A 22,177-nucleotide genomic window follows, 5' to 3' on the forward strand; every position below is an offset into this window, starting at 1 on the left:
TTGAAGAGAGGTCTGTGGCAGACGAGCAGCTTTACCACAGCAGAAAATTAGCCAGCGTGCTCTCGTCTCACATGGGCTTGTGGAAAATGATGGGAGATTTAAGAAAGCAAGGGAGGGTTGAGGGAGAGAGAGCAAAGGAATTGGACTGAGGTAGAAGGAGAGAACATGTAAAGAGAGAGAAAGGGAGGGTGAAAAGAAAGGCACTCTGACTGGCTTTGCTGGCAAATGGACAGAGAGATGAACTGATGCAACATCGAGTGAATGCAAAGAAACTGGAGGAGAGGGCAGCTCTGATCAGTGTGTACATTGACATCGTAATCATGATGACAAAGAGCTGCTGTAGCTGCTCTGAAGCCTCCGTCCTCATGCTGCAGGAACATATAGGCAATCTTGCACCTGTGTGTGAATTCCTGCGGCTGCATGGACAATTGTGTAACTTTCTTTCCTTATCAGTGACATGCTCATTGATTACCTTGACTGCTGTTCGATTGGTCCCCAGTGATGAATGAGCCAAAACCAAATTTTCCTCCAGACACACACGACGATGATTCTGTTTTGCTTTCTTAATATCTGAAAAAACATGACTTAGCAAGAGAAGTAAAGCAATTCTGTGTGTATTTGTGTGTGTGTTTCTGTTCTAGGCTACCTATGGGGACTAAAAAAATGTTATTTTGGGACAATTCGTCCAATTGGGGACAAAAGCCCTGGCCCTAAATTGTGAAAAAGGTTAATACTTGGTATGGTCGTGGTTAGGTTAAGTCTCCAGGAAATGAATGCAAGTATATGCGATGTTAACAGTGACCCATGACAGTGTGTGTGAGAGAGAGAGAGAGAGAGATATGCACCAAGGTTGCCTCACCCCCATTTCAGTCGTTTTCCTGCAGCAGAAATTGCCTAGTTTTCCACATGGCTGCACAGCTCCACAACACAGAGTAAGTTGGTGAAGGCAGTTGAACACTCGGTGAGAGTAGACTGACAGAATTTGACACATGAATCTGTTCCTCCTGGGTTTGTGAATCTGGACCCATAAAAACCAAACAAGTGCTGGAAATGTGTCATACATACTCCAAAATGTTGCTTCCATAAGAAAATCTTTGTTAATCACTGGAGATCACAAAATGAGTAAATGAAGCTGCTTATCTTCTGGAAATGGGCAGTTTCACTCTCGAGGAATTTGAAAGTATGATTAATGATATTTATTAACAAACACACTTGGAGAATAAACCGCGTGAAAAGGATTCTGATTAAAGTTGGAGCATATCTGTTGATCGCTGCAGTGATATGTTTTCGTTATCCGTCATGACTCATTGTGTAGAGCAGCCTGGGCCGGCCTGTGTGTTTGGTGGACTGATGTAGAGGAATGAGCTGACTGTGGTCTGTTTTGTTTCTCCTCTACTGTTGCGTGACTCCTCTGTTTGTGTGCCTCACTCAGGACGAACACGTCATGATCTAATCTTATCCATATTAATTTTATGCCGACGTTAACTTTGTTATTTTTTTGCTCCTGAGAGGAGAAGCGTGCATCTTTTGTATCTCTTTAACAAAGAAGTTTGTTTATGTGTTGGGGCTTTTCAGGCATGCTAAGCAGCTTCCTGATACAATCACACATTAGCATTTAAAAATATATATATATTATCGCTATCTGGAGCTGTTTTCAGACATGACCTGCGGGTAAAATCCAGGGAATTGGCTACTACAGAGTTTACCCTCAGTCTGTTTTTCATTCATGCACAACACAGCGGGGGTTCTCTGCACAGATGCATCCTTATCCTCTGCATTATTCAAGATTTTCTTTACAACACAGACTGGTGTCAACTCTTATCACCACATCTGTATCTGTACTATACGTGTATGATGTACATGATTTGTACAGACATTATACTTGGATGCCAGCGTTTCACTCTGACATTTGCGTTCGCACATGAACATCCTTCGCATGTCTGAAACCTCACACACACACACGCAAATATCCAATATTCTACCACCTCCTCTGTGACTCTGTATAGCAGCGACATCAACACTGCGTCCTGTGGTTGGTGCCACCCAAGTCGATGCTCTAACCAAGAAAGAAGCTTGTGGAAGGACACACTCCAGCATTGAATGATGTTAAATCACAAACAATTCGTCCTCTGGTTTAAAGAAGTATACGCTTACAAACACATCCGGATTCTGCTATTTGTCAAACGTAGGATCGAGGGAGGGGAGGGTGAGTGGCTTAAAACACAATTAATCCTTAGCAGTTCTCTTTAGTGCACAGTGTGAGGCAATTAATCACACAGTGTAAGCGGTTGGTGTGTGTGAAGCTGAGCCAGCCAGAAAAACGACCCAAACACCCTCTTTTATAATTTCTGTTTACCTCCCATTTATTATTTCCCCCCCCTCTCATTTTGATTGGTCTCAGTGCACACAGATACACTTACAACCTCAGCAATTGCGACATTGCTGAGGTTAGAAGTGGATCGCTCAAACTCCTGACTCACAGCCAGTTGTTGTATAACACGCAGATAAACTGCTTCCAAAATAAAAGATATTTGAATCAAACACACACCAACACACACAAACATGTGGACAGCTGGGCACTGAGGCGACTCGTGGTCCGGTCAGCATCGGTCAGCGTCATGTTTGCTTGTGAAACCACTTAAACAGCAAACACTGTACTCGAAATACTCAGTTGTCATTGCTGTTTGGTCAAGTCACAGTTTTGCATCTGTTTGACATTGACTCGTCCACATCTGTTCATGACCCCTGGAATCACATTAATGTACACACACACAGACACACTAATGTACATGCACACACACACACACACACACACACACACACACACACACACACACACACACACACACACGCATGCAAAGGCATTCATATTCATTTCAATACATGCTTTCAATTATACAACAATTTGAATTCAAACAGTGATCGGCGGTGTCCAGTGCGTTCTGCCAAGTCAGTGACACACACACACACACACACACACACACACACACACACACACACACACACACACACAAACTTGCACGTAATATCATCATTCAGGAGGCAGCTAGCCTGTCCCGAGCTTTAACCTGCCCTTGTCTCTTCTGTTCGGAGTCAGCAGGATTGTCTATGACGCACACACACACACACACACACACACACACACACTCACACACACACAAAGTTAGGCCCAACATTCTTTGTGTAGTTTGTTTTATCCCTGTCTGTTATCATCCCCAACATTCATTCTCTTTAATGAGCCAGTCACAGCCAGGTAGGGGTTGTGTTAACACATTATTATATGCTGGCGGCAGCTTTAATGATATGGACTGACTGCATTCATAGGGAAAGAAGAAATTATTTTTTAGGCCTGGTATGTTTTCCATATATTAAAGAAACACTGTGACTGCAGGAGGTGTCATCAAAAACAGACACACACTGTCTCCCATGTTGAGATTAAATGAAGCAGTTTCATAAGCCGGTCATTTTTTTAGTTTCACTGTTTTCTGCATTTCATCGTCATTTCATAGAAAAGACTGAATGTCTGTGATACATGGAGTTTTTTAGTACACCAGTGATATGTGAATGTGCAGTTGTGGCTCTCCTCCAATTAATTTAGACACAAATCTGCTCTTGTTACGGACTTTGGTAATTTCTTTTGCCTATTTCTCAGATTGAATTTTTCTATTTCATTTATTCTTATATTAATAACAAAATACAACAATTGTGCTAACTTCAAACCTCAGTGGATCGTGTTTCTTTTGCTGGGTTTAATAGCATTTCTGACTTTACTGATGTCGTTACAAGGTTGTTCCGTTTGGTTCCGAGGTAATTTCCAGGTATTGTTAACTTCTGCGAGTCTGTTGGTTTTTGCTTTTTTTTTTTTGTTTAAAAAAGCCTTTTGAGACTTCAAGGAGGCAGAGGTGACATTCGGTTTTAAAAACCATCTTCTGCACAGAGAGTTAATACCACTGATGACAAACAAACAGCTGTCAAAGGTTTAAGATATCAAACTAGTAAAATTCAAAGTGTTATGACCTGTTTAAAGTATGTGTGAAGCTGCAAGAGTGACCGATTTGTAAGGCTCATTTATGCTCGTTAGATACTTACAAGGAAACCGACCGAGCCTTCTTTGCGTGTTCTGCGTTCTTTTTATAGTCGAAACAGACTTCGTACGATTGTTGTTGTTTTACCCGGGCACAGGGACAAACTGCTGCTTTTGCCTCTTTCTCAAGAGCGCTGCCCTCTAGTGGATGTATTGATTAATAGCTACGCCAATGTAAGGAAAACATATGGGCAGTGACATTGTTTGAAATGGGTTTATCTCTTCTCTACATAAAGGCAGCACAAATGAGCCTTAAGTAGAAGTAGGTTTGAGTTTTTCCTCCCAACTTTTTCCCATTTTCTCTGCCGGGGAAAACAATTTCACTTCAGAATTAATTGTGTAAAAATGAGATTGAGGATCAATCCCAAAAGTCACATCAGAACTGGTTGTATTTTATGCTGCTGTGGGAGATGTAGTCCAGTGAAAATTGCCGGCATGAAGACATATTAATTTTGAAAAATCTCATGATGCCTTGCAAGCAATTTAATGTTGATGATGATAATGATTTTAATCGTATTTATGATAATGTAATACAGCCAGCCTGTAATGACTCTGACTTTCAGGTGATTAATGGAAAAAGGATTCTGTCTCAGCACATCACTGGATTCAGAACTACAGCATCTAATTCTTTTTTTCTATTCCTGTATGATTTTCTCCTTCCCCATTGTATTCATATTTTTCCTTGTTTCACTCTACCCCTCTCCGTCACTGCCTTCCTTCTTCCTCTGACTGTTCCGCCTTAGCCTCCCTAACACCAATTATACTGTGTCAAATCCATGCATGTCAGTTTCCAGATCCCTAATCATCCCTCCTCTCTTTCATCTGCAAATCCTTTGTTCCTCCCTCCTCCCCCTTTTCCCTTCACTGTAACCTTTCTACTTCGCTCCTCACCCTACCCCACCCCTCCGTCTGCTACGTGCACACGCAGCCCATCCTCCTCGTCCTCTTTCCATTTATCTGTATCACATTTACCTTTTTCGCCTTCCTTTGATTTTTCTTTTTTCTTTTAATTTTCCTATTTCAATTTTATACCTGCCTTTCTCTCGTGCACCCTTTCAGAGACCAACTTCATTGCATAAATGCGCCGGCAATTTTTTCCACATTCTTTTTCATGTTTGAATTTGCCCTCAAGTCAATTGTCAGTAGAAGTCGTGAAAGGTAATCCTCCGAGGTCAGACCCTGTCATGGCTGTTTTTCTGCACGCTGCAGTAAGAGCCTTTCACCTGCAGCTCAACGTCTTAACATCTCGTGCCTATTCTCCCAAATATGACAGAATGCATCAGTATTATGCTGCCACATTTTTATTGAAGAATCACTTTGCCAACTAACTCAATATAGCAATTATAGCTGCTTCACAATAAAAGCCTTCACCCTGAAAGTTTTAGTGTGAAGCAGCAGCTTGTGCAAGGACTGTCGGGTGGCTTTAATCGCAGAGTAACACTGCAACATTAACCTCTATTTATAGTAAATGTTTTATAAAATAATATCAATATGCAATTTAAATTATATTTTACAACAAGATTTGACCATTTCCATTCTAAATGTCCCTCACAGCACAGAACACCCCACTAGGCCTGGAGAAGGAGTAGCCTCGGTCAGCTTGTTTTTGTTTGTGTAAGGCTCACACAAGACGTACTTCGAAGCTAAAATTAACTAGCTGTGTCCTGGTTCTATGTTAATGATATAAGGGAATCTCCAGTGATTTCACACATGAAGCTCATCACGAGGATTAATGCTTATAGCTCATGACGCGCCTCCTCTTTTGTCCTCCGTGTTTATAAAGGGAGAGTTTTAGAAAAGTCTTTTGATATTATAAAATCTAGTAAGTGAAATCTTCCTATTTGAGTTTTCGAAAAAGCAGAGAGTGGAACGCTATAGGCTGTTTTTTTTTTTCATCACAGATCCACAAATTTCCCCTGGGAAATTGATGAAAAAGTCAAAAAATAGTGTTGCAGTGTTAAAAATCATAGAAGAATCTGTTTCCACAGACAGGGGTGAAAGACGTAGATACTGAAAAATACAGGAACTTGAACATAACCTTCTTGATACAGGATCAAAATGACTATTTCAATCATAGATCAACCCACTGTGCTGCTTGAAAACAAAGGAGCGACCAACAAATCCAGCAAAGTTACAGATCTGATGTCTGAAAAGCGGCTTGTGTTTCCTCCACCCATGTCGGATTAGAAATGTGTAAAGGTGTTTGTGTGTTTGTGTGTTATGACCAGAGTAACAGGGGGGCAGGGCCAAGAGAGGGGGAGAGAGATGGAGAGGGACTGGGAGGTAGGGGGAGGGGTTTGTTTATTTCTGTTGTGGGCTCTTTTTTTTTTTTTTTTGTGGTAACTGCGCCTTCTGAGTCCACAGGGAAAAAAGGAAGGGGGGGAGAGAGAAAGGGAGAGAGAGAGGGACACAGATGATGATGGAGGATGAGGGAAGATGGTTAGCAATATGAGCGGCTGCCAGGAGACGGGAGGCGAGCGAGAGAAGAGAGGGATGCGTGGACACACCAACGGGTAGAGGCAGAGAGCGCGTGTCGGTCCGCCGCTCGTCGCCCCAAACAATGAACATGCTGTGGTCGCTGCCGGCAACACATCGTCACGGCAACCGGAGCCAGAGGGGTGCGCACTGAGTGAGAATGGCAGAGAGGGGGAGGAAAGAGAGGAAGGATCTGTCTATATTTGAGGGAGGTGGGGGGGGGGTGAAAACACAATCTCTCTTTCCGTGTTTGTGTACGTTTGTGTGATTGTTGTCTCCGCTCGATCATGTGTGTCTGTATTTGGTCGTTGTGCGTTAGCGGCCAGCTGTCTGACACTATGATCTTCTGTAACCATCTAGGTGAATACAAGAAGGATGAGCTGCTGGAGGCGGCGAGGTGAGTACCACACTCTTTGTTTTCCTTTTTTTTTGCCCGATGCTTTCTCTGCTTTGTGTCATCCTTTCATGTTTTGTTCCCTCTGTTCTTTCTCCTCTTCCATGTTCACCTGTTCTTCTCTCTCATCTCTCGCTTCCTTGCTTACTTGTTTTCCTTTCCTTTCCCCTCCCCTCTTTTCTCCGTGTCTCCTTTCCTCTCATGTTTCATCTCATTTCCTCTCTTTTCCCTTGTTTCCTCATATATCCCTGTTTCCCATCTGTACCCCTTCCCTCTTGTTTTCCTATCCTCCCCTTCCTCTCTTCGCTGATCCACTTATGTTTTCTGTTTCCGGTCCTTGTTTCCTAATCCTGCTCTCTTGTTTTTCTGCTTCCTCTCTTCCCTCTCAGCTCCTCTGATGTTCTTTGTTTCCTGTCTTTTCCTTCCTTATATTTTCACCCTCTTCTTGAGTCTTCCTCTCCTCTCTTGTTGTCTGTATTTTTTTCTTTAATTTCTCTCATTATCTCCTATCCTGCCTCCTCCATTCCTTCTCTACTTATTTGCATTATTTCCCTCTTTTTTCTTTCTCGCTTGAATTCCATCCTCCAACATTTCTCCCAACTTTTATTCACTCTGTCCTTTTTCCACTTTCTCCCACTGTGGAAGACTGTTTTTCACTTGTTCTTTCTTTCTCTCCATCACACAAATACACACTCACAAACACAGGTTCGCTCTCAGCTCCCACACTAGACAGGTGTTTCAGATCCAGAGAGCTCAGTACATGTGGGCCAGGGACGCACATTTTTGAGGGATTTAATGGTTGCAGGCAGTGCATGTAGGCACTGTGTGTGTGTGTGTGTGTGTTTGTTTTGCCTCTTGCATGTGGAAACACCTAGCTTTCATTTGGGATATGTGTGGGTGGCTGAGCGCTCAATGCCTTAACAGCCCCCTCTTCTCTCCCTCTCTTATATACAAGGAAGCAGCTGGCCTAGCATCGCAGTACCCCAGTGCATTATGGGGTTGGCCGGCTGTTTAAGTGTGAACTGTGAACCCAGTGTGCCGTTCTCACAGCTGAGCCACGCTCAGGATCATCACCAGTGTCATTCTTATCTTACTATAATTTTCATACTTTTATACTGTTGTGTTTGGTCAGATAACGCCAACACATGGCTTATGGGATTTTGTTGTTTCTCTGCCTTTTTTTATTTGTGGCCTAGATCACGTCCTTGCAATATGGTAAAATAGAAAAATAAGCTGTTGTTTTGGTTATCCCTAGTCTGAGAGTGGTGACTTTTTAATGTACACCCTCTACAGTTAATAGTTACTTACACATCTCACTGGCATGCAGCTATGATAGCATTACTGGCTGTTGAGCTGCTAAATGCACTATTTTATAGCTAGTCCCTTATTTAGTTTGTCTTGCCAGTTGGCGATGGGCAGGTAGTGTACAGTGGGTTTGTCAGAGCATTTGTAAGTGTGTTTTAATTGTAAGCAGCAGCCTCCTTTGTCTGGAAAAAAAAAGCATGATTTAGTGAGAGTGAATCAAAACAGTTGCAGTGGTTCATCAAACCAAAACAATGAGCTGAGAGATGCTAAAACACTTTGGTGATATTTAATATTCAAACAGAAGTCCCGTTGCTGTAAGAAAACTTCTAAAAAGCTTTTTAATGACCTCTAAGTCTTTTTAACTGATGGGTATTAGTGGTACTGCTGTTGAACTTAATTGCTGGGTTGGATTCAGGCAGTTTAAGCCGCTGACTATCATTCAGTCAGGCACCTCTCGTGGAAGATCGTACCCACTCGCCAAAGTTAAATAGTGCATGAACAGGGCGGGGGAGTGCGAACGAAAGATGCACAGCTCTCCTGATTACAAGTCAGTGTACCATCAAAAAGATTTTTGAAGGGTTAGGGTTGTTTCAAGGTAAAATAGTTGCATAATATTGATTTAACATGCAGCTTAAGTGATTTGGAAGGCTTTGGGATAAGATGTAAGAAGCAGGACTCACAGAGATGCTTTTTTGTTTCCTGTTCACGTATTTAAAATGATGTTTGTGCGAGTTGTCCTTTCCCAGCCACCGCAGATTCTTTATTTGAGATCCTACCTGCAGAGCATTTACAGTGAAAATAATGTTAAACTCTTCATGTCGTGTCTTTCAAATGCAAACAAGACATTATAAACATTCTCTCCCATTTGAAGCCACCATGCTTAGTGAAGCTCTTAATGTTTTCTATCCGTCTTTTGACCTGATTCTTTGTCAGTACGGCTGTGACAGTTTCAGTGGAGTTGAATTGTTTGCTAGCGTCCTTCATATTTCGTAGCAAAACAACTGAACAAGCCCCACTTTACTGGTAGAGAGCTGATGCTGGATCATGAGGCAAACTACTTCAGAGGGTCTGATGTTCTTCTAGTCTGTATATTCATAATAACAACAGGTCAAATAACTCCCACCCCTCAAATATAAATTGATATACACATTTTAAATACAAAAGTCACAACCTTAAAATACATACATCTTGAAACTGACATGAATTCCTTCTCCCCTGTTAAATCCTCAGAATGTTGTTCGCCTCAGAATGAAGGCTCTCGTGTTTCTGGTACAAGCAGTGGGAGTTGAATAGCAGAGCACAAGACAAGGAATAGAACAAGCGAACTGAAAGAAAGATGCTGAGCAGGGAATGTAAAGGTGGAGACAAGGGGAAAGATGGACAGTCTGGCGAACGATAGACAGCAAATAACGGTGGCTGGATAGAAAAACACAAGAGCATGAGAGAGAGGAAGAGGATGTGAATGCATGTTTCTACAGAAAGAGAGTGAAAGATTTAGATACAAACAGAAGGAAGGACACAGGAAAACACAAAAGTAAAAAAGGAGAGAGAGGAGGGGAACATGGAAGACGAGAAGAATAATCCCTTTCTCTCCATTCGAAAGCTTCTTCCTTTACGGCTGTCACAGGGATGATGGTTGGTTTGGCCACTGCCCTAGCAACACTTCCCACTGTTCATCCAATGCCAGGGCAGCAAGCCTGAGAAGCAGGAAACACAGATCAACACCATAAACAAAATCTAAACTCCTCTGTAGCTACACTTAACGCTCTCCTCCATCAGATCCTCTGTAGTTTGTTGCCGTCAGGTTTACAGGAAAAAACACATTCTTTCATTCGTTTGCCAAACATTTCTTTATGTCAGCCTGTTTGCGCAGATGAAATTTCTCAGCCTTTCCCCTTCAGTCTCAAGCTTCTTATCTCATTCTCCCTCATTTTCTCCCCCTCACTCTCTCCTGCTGAGCAACAGCGTTAATCCTCTTCGGCGGTGGACGTTTCCTGTGTGTGATGTGTGTGTTTTTCTCTGTGTGCGTGTGTACTTTTGCAGGAGTGGGAATGAAGAGAAGCTAATGGCTTTGCTCACGCCGCTGAACGTCAACTGCCATGCGAGCGACGGCCGCAAGGTAAGGGCAGACGCACATGCACACACACACACACACCTAGATTGTCTCTAGAGCCGAATTCATAGGTTATGTCCTTCGTTCTGCATGCTCTACCTAATAAAATAATACAATCTTAATAAAAATCCTGATAATTTCACCTCAAGAAAGTCATTGGAGTTACAAAACTAACCAAAAGGTGCTTTAAGATTGTATTTATTTACTTTTGAAGCTGAAACTAATTATTGGCAGCTGTCGCATTCATTGTCTCCAATAGCCTGAGCTCTCTCCGGCAGGCAGCAGCAGCCTGTCTTGGATTTTGCTCATTAAAACGAAGAGACAGAGACACACACTCTTCAGTAAATATATTAGCACTCAAGCTGAACAATAGCTGTGCATAGCATCACGCAAAACAATGTCAGACTCGGGGACGGCTGTTTCTACAGTCCCCGAGAACAAATAAAGAGGGATACAGCAAATAATGAGCCTGTTGTTATTATTTCTGCTTTTGTCAGTTCATAGAGGAATACAGAAAATGTGTAGATGCTCTTATTCAGCAGACTTCAGATGAATTTGTTAAGAGTAAGAAGCAGATGACAGTTATAAAAAAGCAGATGCGGTCAGTGATTGTTCACAAAATACACCGTTCTTCACACTTTACAAGCCAAAGAATCGATGATGATTTTCAAGAGCCTCAAACTGAGAAGTTCTGAGAAGTTGCTGGCCCCATTTTCATTGAAAAACTCTGGAGCTGTGTTGTAATATGGACGTGCAAAAACACAGATGTTTGGAAATGAAAAAGTTTATTGTCAGCTACACCTCATCTTGAACACCTCCAATGTAAACTCGAGTTGTGGTCTTGGTTGCACGCTTAGTTGTTATTTCAGTCAAAAACCTTTCAAATAAGTAAAAAGAACACAGACAAAAACAGAATAACTCTTTGTGTAAAAATATCCAAAACAAAACTGCTGTGTTCGTGCACTTAGGATATCACTTAATTTGGAAAAAACGTTTTCAGGCCCTGTGCAATGAAGTTCCACACAGAGAGAAATGTGTGGGTTTTTTTGGCAGTGGATTCTTTTTCACACAAGTGGAGTATTTTTGCCAAAGAGCTCATTGAAGTGATAACCAAAAACCGCACAACACATAATGAAGAAAACTAACATTCGATTCCGCACCCTACAGAAGCAGCACTGGGCTGTGAGGCCTGGTGGGCGTTGTGGCCTCATGATGAATTGCAGGTCACGTGATTCACGCTGGGGACAAAAACACTTCCCCCCCACCCCTCATGTATAATCATGACAAAATACGTCTTCATACATTTTTCCGGGCGTCGTTACTCACCGTTGCAGTTTGATGCAGTGAGTCAAATAAAGAACTCATTGGTGATTGGAATGAATGATTGGAACATGGTTGAGAGGAAGGAAAACCTGATTAATTAAGAGCCACTCAAGTGTGGGTTCATTTCCGGCGGTGTGATACACAAAGCTGAACATAATGAAAGAGGCTCAGTGAACTAGAATGAGCACAATTAACAGCTTTTTTTCCCTCCTGTGCTGGTCACGTCTGTATTATGTGAAGTGTGTAACCTGATGGTAATTACTTGTATGCCATAGTCGCTCAAATAATGTTGTCTCAGAGTGTATCGGCCAGATTATGTTGCATGTGCAAGTTAATCCTGGATTTATTAGATTGCAGAATGCAGAGGGAGACTTCAGAAATTGCTATGCGTGCTAAATGAAATATTAGGTAGAACCTAAAGTACATTGGCCAACAGAGAAAAGTGCTGCATTACATCCTATTCACTTAATTGAAATTATTTTGTGGCGGCAGCATCCTTTCATGCATCATGGGGGAGTCTTGAGCCTCAGGTTGAGTCGCAGCAGTATTTGTCTGGATTGTGACTGATTAGTGCTTTGGATGAAAAACACACTCTTCTCTAGTTTAATATATTCTATCGTCATTCTCCCTTAGGTATGGAAAAAGATACATCGGTAAAGGTGGAGGAGGCTGTGATAATGACTCTTGTAAGAAAGAGGCAAAAGCTGCAGCGTTGTAAACGACGGTGGTCCAATTGACCAACTTGCAAAAGTTCTGCCACTGCTAAACTTTCTCTCCGATGATTCTCTCCCTTGAACTATTGGCTAAATTTCCGGTGGTTACGTCCGTATTTGTAAGATTTCAGAGAACTTTAACAAATGAGGATGAAATGAGTGCAGGGTTCGGACTGAAGGCTCTGTTTGTTTTCCTTAACATATCTTAGCTTAAATGAGCCTTTGCCTGACCCTGTTTTTCCCCTGAGATCCAACTGAGAGCACCCCACTGTGCACGGACAATTTTCCAAATCGGTTTGGGGGGGTCTCTTTTGAGCCCTCGTCTGTGCCACTTGGGGGTTTATTCCAAACTCTCGTCAGAAAAGAAAAGCTTCTGCAGGAGCATTGAGCTTGTCACTTAAACTGTAGACTCTTTATTTAAAGTCCCATCTATCTAGAAGGGGAGGACATCTCTATAAGATATCATGAACAGCTATTTTAATTTAGGCAATTGTTAACTTATTGGTCATTCAAGCAGACCCTGCTATATTTTATTGGTTTCTATGACAACTGCTGGGAAAACCAAGGAGCCTTTAATTCCGTACTTTTGGTAACTGTCATACAAATGCAGTTAACAGTCTTGAAGAGGCTCCTTCCTATAATTATGGGCACTTCATGTTACTGACGATGCTTAGCTGCTGCTTGTATCCATCACCACCGTACCCGTAATTGTGAAGGAACATCCTCCGGCTATTATCCGCACAGGTGGCCTGCCGGGGATGTGGTACCCCGAGGGAAAACCTTGTAATTTGAAATTCTTTGGAGATGCAGGAGACAAATGCGGGCGATCATCGAGTACTGCTGGAATTTAATGGTTCATAATTAAATGAATGCAACCACGGCCAGAATATAAATATTGTGCTCAAGACATTTTCTGAGATGACCTCTCCTGCACACGTCTGTATTTATAATGCTCTACAGTCACTCAGACTGAGAGCAGTCATGCACAGTAGATGGAATATATTTTCACACCAGTGCAGTTTTATCCTCGTTATGCTCTTTGAATAATTTAATGGGGTGATGGGGATTTACTTTCCCACTGCTAACAGAAATTATCGAGCGACTTCTGCCTAATAAATACAGATGTATTTAGGGAAATTGAGGGACAGTGAAAACTTTCCCTCTTGACATCATTGTTTTCAAAGCTTCTAAACCGAATTAGTGCATTGGAAAGTTTAAGAATACATTCAGGGCAGACAATAGGTACGTGCTTATTACATATATTATCTTTAATAATTCAACAATAACAATTGTGTACTCACTCAAAACCTCAAATAAATGAGTGCAACACATTAAAGTTAGCCACAGACCTGATAGGGGATCATTCTTTAAACATTTTTATTAGATTAGCGATTAAATTACTTTTATTATTTGGCATATTTTTAATCCTTCAGTTACTGATATTATCATAAAAAAACAAGCTGCTGTGTGTTTTGGTTGATTAAAGGTGTTCGCCTCATGTTTTGTTAGTTAAAATGTTAGTCGACACATTGAGCATCTCTCAGCTGATTCTCAGAGAAATCGTTGTGAGACGCAGATAATAATTACAGACAAAACAGAGAGCAGCAGAATCTTAATGTTTGATGATAATGATGATGCTTCACTTAAACTTAAACAAGAGCCACTTCCTTCTCTCTCGCTGTCTCTCTCTCCACCCCTCCTCCTTTTTCTTGTCTCTTTGATTTTAATTAGAAGTGACACAAGCTCTCCGTCTCACTCTCTCTCTCTCTCTCTCTCTCTCTCTCTCTCTCTCTCTCTCTCACACACACACAACCACACACACGCACACTTGTACAAATGGATCTGGAGCATAAGCGCTGATTGCAGACGCCTCTTGGTGAATTAAAACGCTCAGCTTGTACACAGCTCACACTCAGGAGAACAGAGGGGGAGCAAACAAGATGGAGAGAGAGAGAGAGTGATCGACAAGTTGGTCAAAACTATGTGAACCCCCCCTGACCAGCATATAGATGTGGTGTCCACATACATTTGGCAATGTAGTGTATCGAGCAATTTTTTCAGTGTGTGTGTGTGTGTGTGTGTGTGTGTGTGTGTGTGTGTGTGTGTGTGTGTGTGTGTGTGTGTGTGTGTGTGTGTGTGTGTGTGTGTGTGTGTGGAGATCAAATGATTGAGGGCTTATCAGAGTGGGATATTGTTAGCACATCTGAGTGGAGAGTGTTTTCTAGCTGCCTCTATTGAAACCTACCGCATACTCCCACACACACACATTTAGACACATGCACAAACAAGCACACCACACACAGTAGTCGTGGGGATACTAATGGATACATATGCTGCATTTTGCAGCCTTAACTATAGCAATAAATTTAAACAAATTTTAACCATATCCTCAAAACAGCGGTAAACCCTTTGACACGTCCTCATTTAAACTGTCTAAAAAGCAAACTGGTCTTCAAACATCATGCACATCACGGACTGACTCGCACATACACACTCCTGCAGGCATTACATCCTCTCACATACACACACGCTTGAAGTGCATTCGTTTTTTCCCCTTTTTTAATTTCCACCATTCCCTTTTTTCAAAGCTTCAGCAGCACTAAGTGTCAGTAGCTGAGCTGGAAACTCGGTTTTGTGTTCGTTTTCATGTTTTGGACTTTGTTGAGCTCCATCTGTTGTGAATGTGTGTTTGTGTTTGTTTGTGTATGTGGGTATTTATGAATATTGTGAATTTTTAGATCTATATTTCACCAGTGAGAATCGTTGCACACACTCGTGTCCTAGCTGGCGCCAGCATCAAAGAAACAGTGGAGTGGAGAGCAAGAGCAAGATTCAGATTCACAGAGGGAGCGGAACGAGAAAGGGAAAGTCTTTCATTGAAGCCTTGTTTAAATGTTGATTATGCGATCTCATCGTGCTGAGAGCCCCACGCCAACTGGCAGTGTTCGTCGTTCTTATCTCCTGAAAAAAAAACCATGTATCTCTGAAAGGGAACTTTTCAGGAATAGACTATTGTAGATATTTGTCGTTGAGAAACTGGCTTGGGACTGGTTTGTTTTTCCTCTGACTCAGACAGAAAATAACGACCCAAACCGCACTTTACTGTGAAACCCAGAAACTGACAACGTAGTCAAAAAATATAAATAAACACTTAAAAAAAAATTGTTTTGCATGGTCAATAATTCATGTGTTAAAAGAAGAAATGTATGAAACTTACTCACATGAGGACAAAAGATAATCGCAGATGAAAGCAGAAATGGCTCCGGATGAAAAGACACATTGATGATGCTTTTTCTTGGGTTGTTTTTTTTTCTTCTTGAAATTCCTTTAAAGATTTGAAAGAGAGCCAACATTTATCCTCAAACACTTCCTCAAACATGCAAAGTCACATATATAAAGTTGAATATTTGTTAAATGGAAAGTTGGAAAATGGATTTGAAATGGAAAATAAAAACAGAAGACAATGGAAAAATAAGAAGCTTTATTTTTCCATGGTAAATTTCCAGCAATTTCTGCGAAAATTCAAGGACGGCTATTCCCTGAGCTTTGACTCTACTACTGAAAGAGATTTTTTTTTTTAATTCTAGTGCTGTTGTCTCGATCTGTATCGAAAATATGTCCGATTGCCTTGAAACTCTCCTCCCCTGTAGGTGTCCTCTGTGATCCGGGTGTGTTGGCGGATTAGAATTGAGGCCATTACGGCTCTTGTCTTGGCAAAAGTTTGCTAAAGTTTACAAATCCAGCCGAACGTACACGATGCATAAAGAGTGACTGAGGATTGTGCAGGATCGGGGTTTTTTTCCAGAGCAGAGTTTTTGTTGTTTTGTTTGTAAATATAACCCGACGCCCCGTCTGAGAGATAATACACTTCTGCTCCTGTGAAACACAGAGGAAAAATACCCAGAGGCTTTTGTTAACTGTTCAGATGGCAGATGACAAATAGGGTGTGGAAAAGTTCTAATAAAGTTTTGGCAGTGACAAACTTAATCTCTTACTTGCATGTAAGCCCATGGCGTGTTGTTGTCTGAGGAAGCTGTTTGCAGTCGCAGCTTGCGGGTTCATCGGTACTTCATCATTAAGAATCAGGTGTCACAATCTGAGGTTCCCAATTTCAACACTTAAAAAGTAAGTGCTGATTTTGCTATTAATTTAAATGAATATACCAAAGAAGAAAGAGTCTAGTTTAGTTATTAAATCAGTCTGGATTATCTTTTAATGAGCTCAGTATCATTATACAATCACCTACAGCTTTGTCAATAATGCACTATAGTACATTTCTACCCGATGGATTCTGTGTTTCTGTCGACCAGCTGATTGATTGTGCAGAATCTCCACAGCGTTTCTCAAAGGTGAAGATATTTATGACCTCAGAGGTGCGTTCATTTACTGATTGATGCTCAAACCCATGCTGCAGATCGCATCTACACCACAGTGTGTGAAAGGTTTATATATTTAGTTTCAGTGCAGGTACAGCCAGCTATTTATTACACTGGCTGTGCATTTGACCATGATTTTCCCTGGAAGAAAAAAAAAATAGTCATGTTTTTCTTGGTACAAGCGCAGAAATCTGTGATGTAATAAGAAATATAAATGTAACCTAATTAAGCGCTGGTCTTTGATTTGAGTTGAATCATATCACACAGCAAAGGAATGACACACACACACACACACACACACACAAACACACACAATACTACACGATACTACACAAAATGGTCCAAATGTTTCCATTCACCCTCCCAGATAGATCATGTCTCATTGCTATGGCAACTGCTGACAGCTAGCAGTCACCGTTGTCATGGGAACAACTTGACAGGGTCGTAAGGAGAATACAGGGAGAGAGAGAGACAGAGAGAGAGAGAAAGGATGCAAGAGAGGTTAAAGAAAAATGGAAACATAGACGGTGACATCACAGAGGCAGATTACACACCCCGTGTGTTTTCAAACGGTCTGTTCATTCAGAGATGTTTTTATATTGACGATTGTCTTTGTTGTTTGATTATCAAATAAGCAAAATCTAGTCAACTCTTTGAAATTGCTGCGACCATGAGATGGTAATTATTTCCACTGAGAGGGAAGGGATAAAAAAAAAAGATAAATGCTGCCAAGGGAAAACAAGATTAGTATTTTTTCCATCCAGGCTTGAACGTTTCCTCTGCATTGCTCCTCGCTTCCTGCTTCATTCGTTTTCCTCCCATATTCCCCTCTTTCATCTTCCTCCTCCCCTCTTCCCCTCCTCACTCTCCTCCAGTCCACAAAGAAAGCTTTTAGATGATTAAAACACAACAGAGTATTTTTTTTCTTTATTGCCATTGTTCAATCTCAGTCTGCCTGTGCAAGTGCCGATTTCAGCCGTTTGAAATATAGTCCACCAGGTTTCACTCCAGGGTGACGTATTTTATCAAGTCTTAGAGGACATTAGGGACAGAGGAAACAAATACAGGTGAGGGTCAGGTACCAAACATGAACTACATCAAGCTAAAAACTGGGTTTAATGAACAGGCACTCAAGAAAATACCTACAAGTGAGAGAAACAAACCAACAAATGGACATGTGTAGTTTAACTCGCATGCAAACAGTGTTATTTCGATTAGCCTGGCTTATCCTGAATATAGCAATATATAGGATAGATAAGTATAACATGCAGTGACAGTGTCATAAATGAAAAATAAAGAAACTCAGATTCAGAGAGTTTTTGTCATCCTCACATTTCTCTGTACAATAAATACAAACTTCATTTGTGTAAACTGGAATACACTGGGCGTTTGTCGTTTCAGGCACTTGTGTAAACGCACTCATGGTTTTGTCACCAGCAGAATTACTGTGCTTGTGTAAAGACGAGCACATGTGAAAACCTTCATCTCCCTTCCCCGTTCTGCTGCTGCTGCACGGTTGTTCTTATTTAAAGAGCATTAATTAAAAAGGAACTCATTATAAGGCCGAGGGTGTAGTAAAAACTAATGAGAAAACCTGCAGCTGTGCTTCATAAAATGGCAGTTCAGAGCTTCAGAGAAACAGACGGCTGCAGTGGTGAAGAGTAGGAGGATGCATGACGCGGGTCAGATAGTAGATGAATGGGTGATGCTTGTGATTATTACTGTGACTGGCCTGTGGCTGCTGAGGTCAGAGGATCCTAATATAAGTTGCGGTTGGATCTGTTTGTTTATGACTTTACTCCAAATAAGCTTCTTTGTGAAGAATTCAATACATGACCTATTGAAGCAGTGGTAACACACACACACACGTATGTACACACAAGCCTGCACGCACATCAGTATACATATTGACAGATTGAGGAGGTGGATCTTAAACTAGTCTGACCCTGGCAACAACGTGGTGATGCAGCAGCAGGTGTCAGTGTGTTTGCGTGCATTCATGTGTCTGTGTGTGAGAAGATGACTCACTGCCAGCAAACGCTAGGACCTGATTAACGCCTTTTTTAACCTGTTTATTTATATTTGCAACAATTTGCAGTAACAAGAACACAGAACGGCGCTGCATAATATAAATCGAGGGTTATGACGAACTTGTGAGCCGTGTTCTGCTCCCTGCAACACTATTGTCACATCCTGTACGAGTGAACCATCTGTGGAACCATCCGCCTCTCCGCTTGAGTTGAGCTGAGGGAGCAGATCACTTTATATTACATGTCATTCAGCTGAAGCTCTTATCCAAAGCGACTTACAAGTAGTTGCATTCAATGAGTGGCCATTTTTTTTGGGGTGGGGGGGGGTTCAGTATCTTACCCAACGATGCTTCGACATGGGCTGACCTTTTGGTTGGAGGACAACTGCTCTACCCCCGCAGCCACAGTGGCCCCCTCACAAAAGATGAAATATTTTTCAAAATCTCAGCTGAACACATAGATTCTCAGAAAACACATAGTTTCAGCCACTTTCGTTATTTTTCTGACATTGGTTAAACAATTGTATCAAATAGGTCCAATATTTGTGACATTTGTCAAACTTGCTGCATCATTTTCTAGATAGGTGTCGAACAGTGCTTATATTTTTGACGTTTCCAAGGTTTTGTATCGTAGGATACAAATTTATGTTATAGTCTGGCTTTCAAAGATATTTCTGGATGATTAAGCCTTTTCTGACAGCACAGAAAGAGGGAGACAGTGGGGAAGACATGCGTCAAAGGGCTGATTAACAAAGGAACTTGCGGCCAGTGCAGGTGACCTCTGTGGTCAAACCTCTGGTTGCTACTGTAACATGCTTCACGATTACTCATATTTATGTTTATGCTTACACTGACAGACGTTGACATCCCCAAAACATGCTAGTTAGCAGATATCTTGAGGCTGTTTCAGATTGGCACACTGTTTTGGGGGTTTTGACTTGGTTTGTTCAGTGGAAATCATTCTGAAGTCTTGCTTCATCAAAAGTGTGCCGCCCCGCAGCCGTCACACAACCTGATCATCTGAATCCTGCTGAAAGGAGTCACAAGACCTTGAGCCATGAATCTCTTTTTTATAGTCACACTGCAAAGTTGAACTAAATCGATGGCTACTGCATTAAAGTGCCAATTCTCAACTTTAATTTGTGTGGGTTTACATAGATATACAAAGAACTGTGTGGGAGATATGGTCTTTTTAACAGATGCCCAAATTGTAAATGTTCTGAAGTAAATTCCGCTCTTGGCTTGGACCAGTTGTCTCTTGCAATGTCAACTCTAAACCTTTGGGTTAACTATGTGTTAAAAGGACCACATCTCCCACACATTTGTGTCTATACCCGATCAAATTAAAGCTGAGACTTGGCATTTTTATGTACATGCATTTTTTTTTTTTCAAACTGAATGTGTTGAAGCTCAGAGCCTTGAGAACACAAGTGTGTAACTGCTCAAATAACTTTGTCTGGACTGTAGTGAACTGCAATAAATATAGCAAAATTGTTCTTTGCTCATTGTGTAAAGTTTCATATCTCTCTGCTTCATGTGCATGACTTAATCCACAGTCCTCATCATGCTTTTAATCTCTGTTGATCAATTTGAATGTGAATGAATGATGGGAACATTCTCGCCCACTCCTCCTGTCTGGGTGTCACTCCAGCTCGGAGGAAGTCTTTACTTGAGAGCGTATAGAGGAAACACTGCATCTCATCTCAGTCACATCATAAAACATCCACAACTGCAGCTTTTCATCACTTTTATAGAGGAAATATAGTCAGGCTTCATCACTGCAGCCTGATTCAGGAGTGGAACATCCCATTCCTCTGTGGAAAAGTCCAGCCTTAAGAAATGTGCTCAGTGAAAACCTGTGTTTTCTCAACACATTCTTGACTGATGATAACGAAATCATGGCGATGGCTTGTCACGCCGCAGAAAGAACATATGGGCCGATATTTAATTTATTTTTTCTCTTTCTGTTTCCCTCCTGTCTCTGCAGTCCACCCCACTCCACCTGGCAGCAGGATACAACAGGGTGAGGATAGTTCAGCTGTTACTACAGCACGGAGCAGATGTCCACGCCAAGGACAAGGGGTATGTACACAAAAGTAAAATATAGGAACGCAAGAATTTTGAGGAAAAGGAGTGCAATGTTTTACGTTATTATTATATATATCATTAAACTACATAGAAATGTATGATCTTAATTGCCTCTTTATTTAGACAACTTGCATTTATCACATTGTTTGATATTATATGTGATATTGTCTTTTTACAAACGTCTTTATCGGACCACAGAAGACATAAACATTTAGTGGAGGAGTAAAGAATGTGGTTTAAATGAATAATGGATGTGTAGATCATAAAAACCTTCTTTTGTGTTGGACTCTTCCAGTGGTTTGGTGCCTCTACATAATGCCTGCTCCTATGGACACTATGAAGTTACAGAACTTCTGCTAAAGGTACAAACAAACAACACAGCTGATCCGTAATTAATGCAATCATTTTTTTTCTAAGTAAACCCCACCTGTCCACATTTGCAACCTGTGCTTTGTTTCCTTCCTGTCACTTCCTTCTCCCTCCTCCACTGATCCTGTTTTTTTGCTTCCAGCACGGAGCGTGTGTAAATGCCATGGATCTGTGGCAGTTCACCCCGCTCCACGAGGCGGCATCTAAAAACCGAGTGGAAGTCTGCTCCCTGCTGCTGAGCCACGGGGCCGACCCGACCCTGCTCAACTGCCACAGCAAGAGCTCCGTGGACATGGCGCCCACTCCCGAGCTGAAGGAGAGACTCACATGTGAGTGTGACACTTACATAAACTGCAGCTGCACCGTGGAGCTCTGCTAAATGTAACTTGGCAGCAATTTAATGAATAGGTTGTTTTGGGAAGGGGGTATTTGCAGCAGTCATGTTTGGAGCAGTTGATTTCAGTTTATTTGAGCATTAAGACAGTTAAATATGGAAATCTCTGCTCTTTTGAAAAGAAAGTTGTTGTTTTCTGAAGCAGAAAACAAGGAATCATTGGTGTGAAGAGAGACAGATGTCAGCATCTGATAACCAGCAGGTTCAAAATGATCAATATATTGAGCAGATTGAAAGGAAATCTTGACTGATGCTGATACTCAGTTGTTTGTATTATATATTATGTAATATTTGGAAGCTGTAGTTGTTTGTACTTTTAAAGAAAGCCATCTTGGTTGTAAACAAAATGCTTCAGTGGTGCTCCTCCGACTGATTTCTCTTTTTAAGAGATTTTTTTTTAGATACAAAAGCTGTCCATCCCCATGCATGTAATATTTAAATTGAGCATTTGGAGCTTTGTGATGTATTCATTAAATATATTTCAGTTAAACAGAGCAGTGTACTTAAAACATTT

The 22,177-nt window shown here is 41.4% G+C and overlaps 1 protein-coding gene across 2 annotated transcripts in view; it reads left to right on the forward strand.

Moving 5' to 3' along the window:
* Window positions 1–22,177, forward strand: part of LOC109626342 (poly [ADP-ribose] polymerase tankyrase-1-like) — a 62,216-nt gene that overhangs the window by 17,223 nt on the left and 22,816 nt on the right. For both annotated transcript variants that reach the window (XM_020082209.2, XM_020082210.2), the window contains 5 exons: window positions 6,920–6,956; window positions 10,302–10,377; window positions 20,800–20,894; window positions 21,196–21,262; window positions 21,412–21,598. In XM_020082209.2, the coding sequence (XP_019937768.2) occupies window positions 6,920–6,956; window positions 10,302–10,377; window positions 20,800–20,894; window positions 21,196–21,262; window positions 21,412–21,598 (462 nt within the window). The remainder of the gene's footprint in view (window positions 1–6,919; window positions 6,957–10,301; window positions 10,378–20,799; window positions 20,895–21,195; window positions 21,263–21,411; window positions 21,599–22,177) is intronic.

This window comes from Paralichthys olivaceus, chromosome 18 (assembly GCF_024713975.1).
Source record: "Paralichthys olivaceus isolate ysfri-2021 chromosome 18, ASM2471397v2, whole genome shotgun sequence".
NCBI lineage: Eukaryota > Metazoa > Chordata > Actinopteri > Pleuronectiformes > Paralichthyidae > Paralichthys > Paralichthys olivaceus.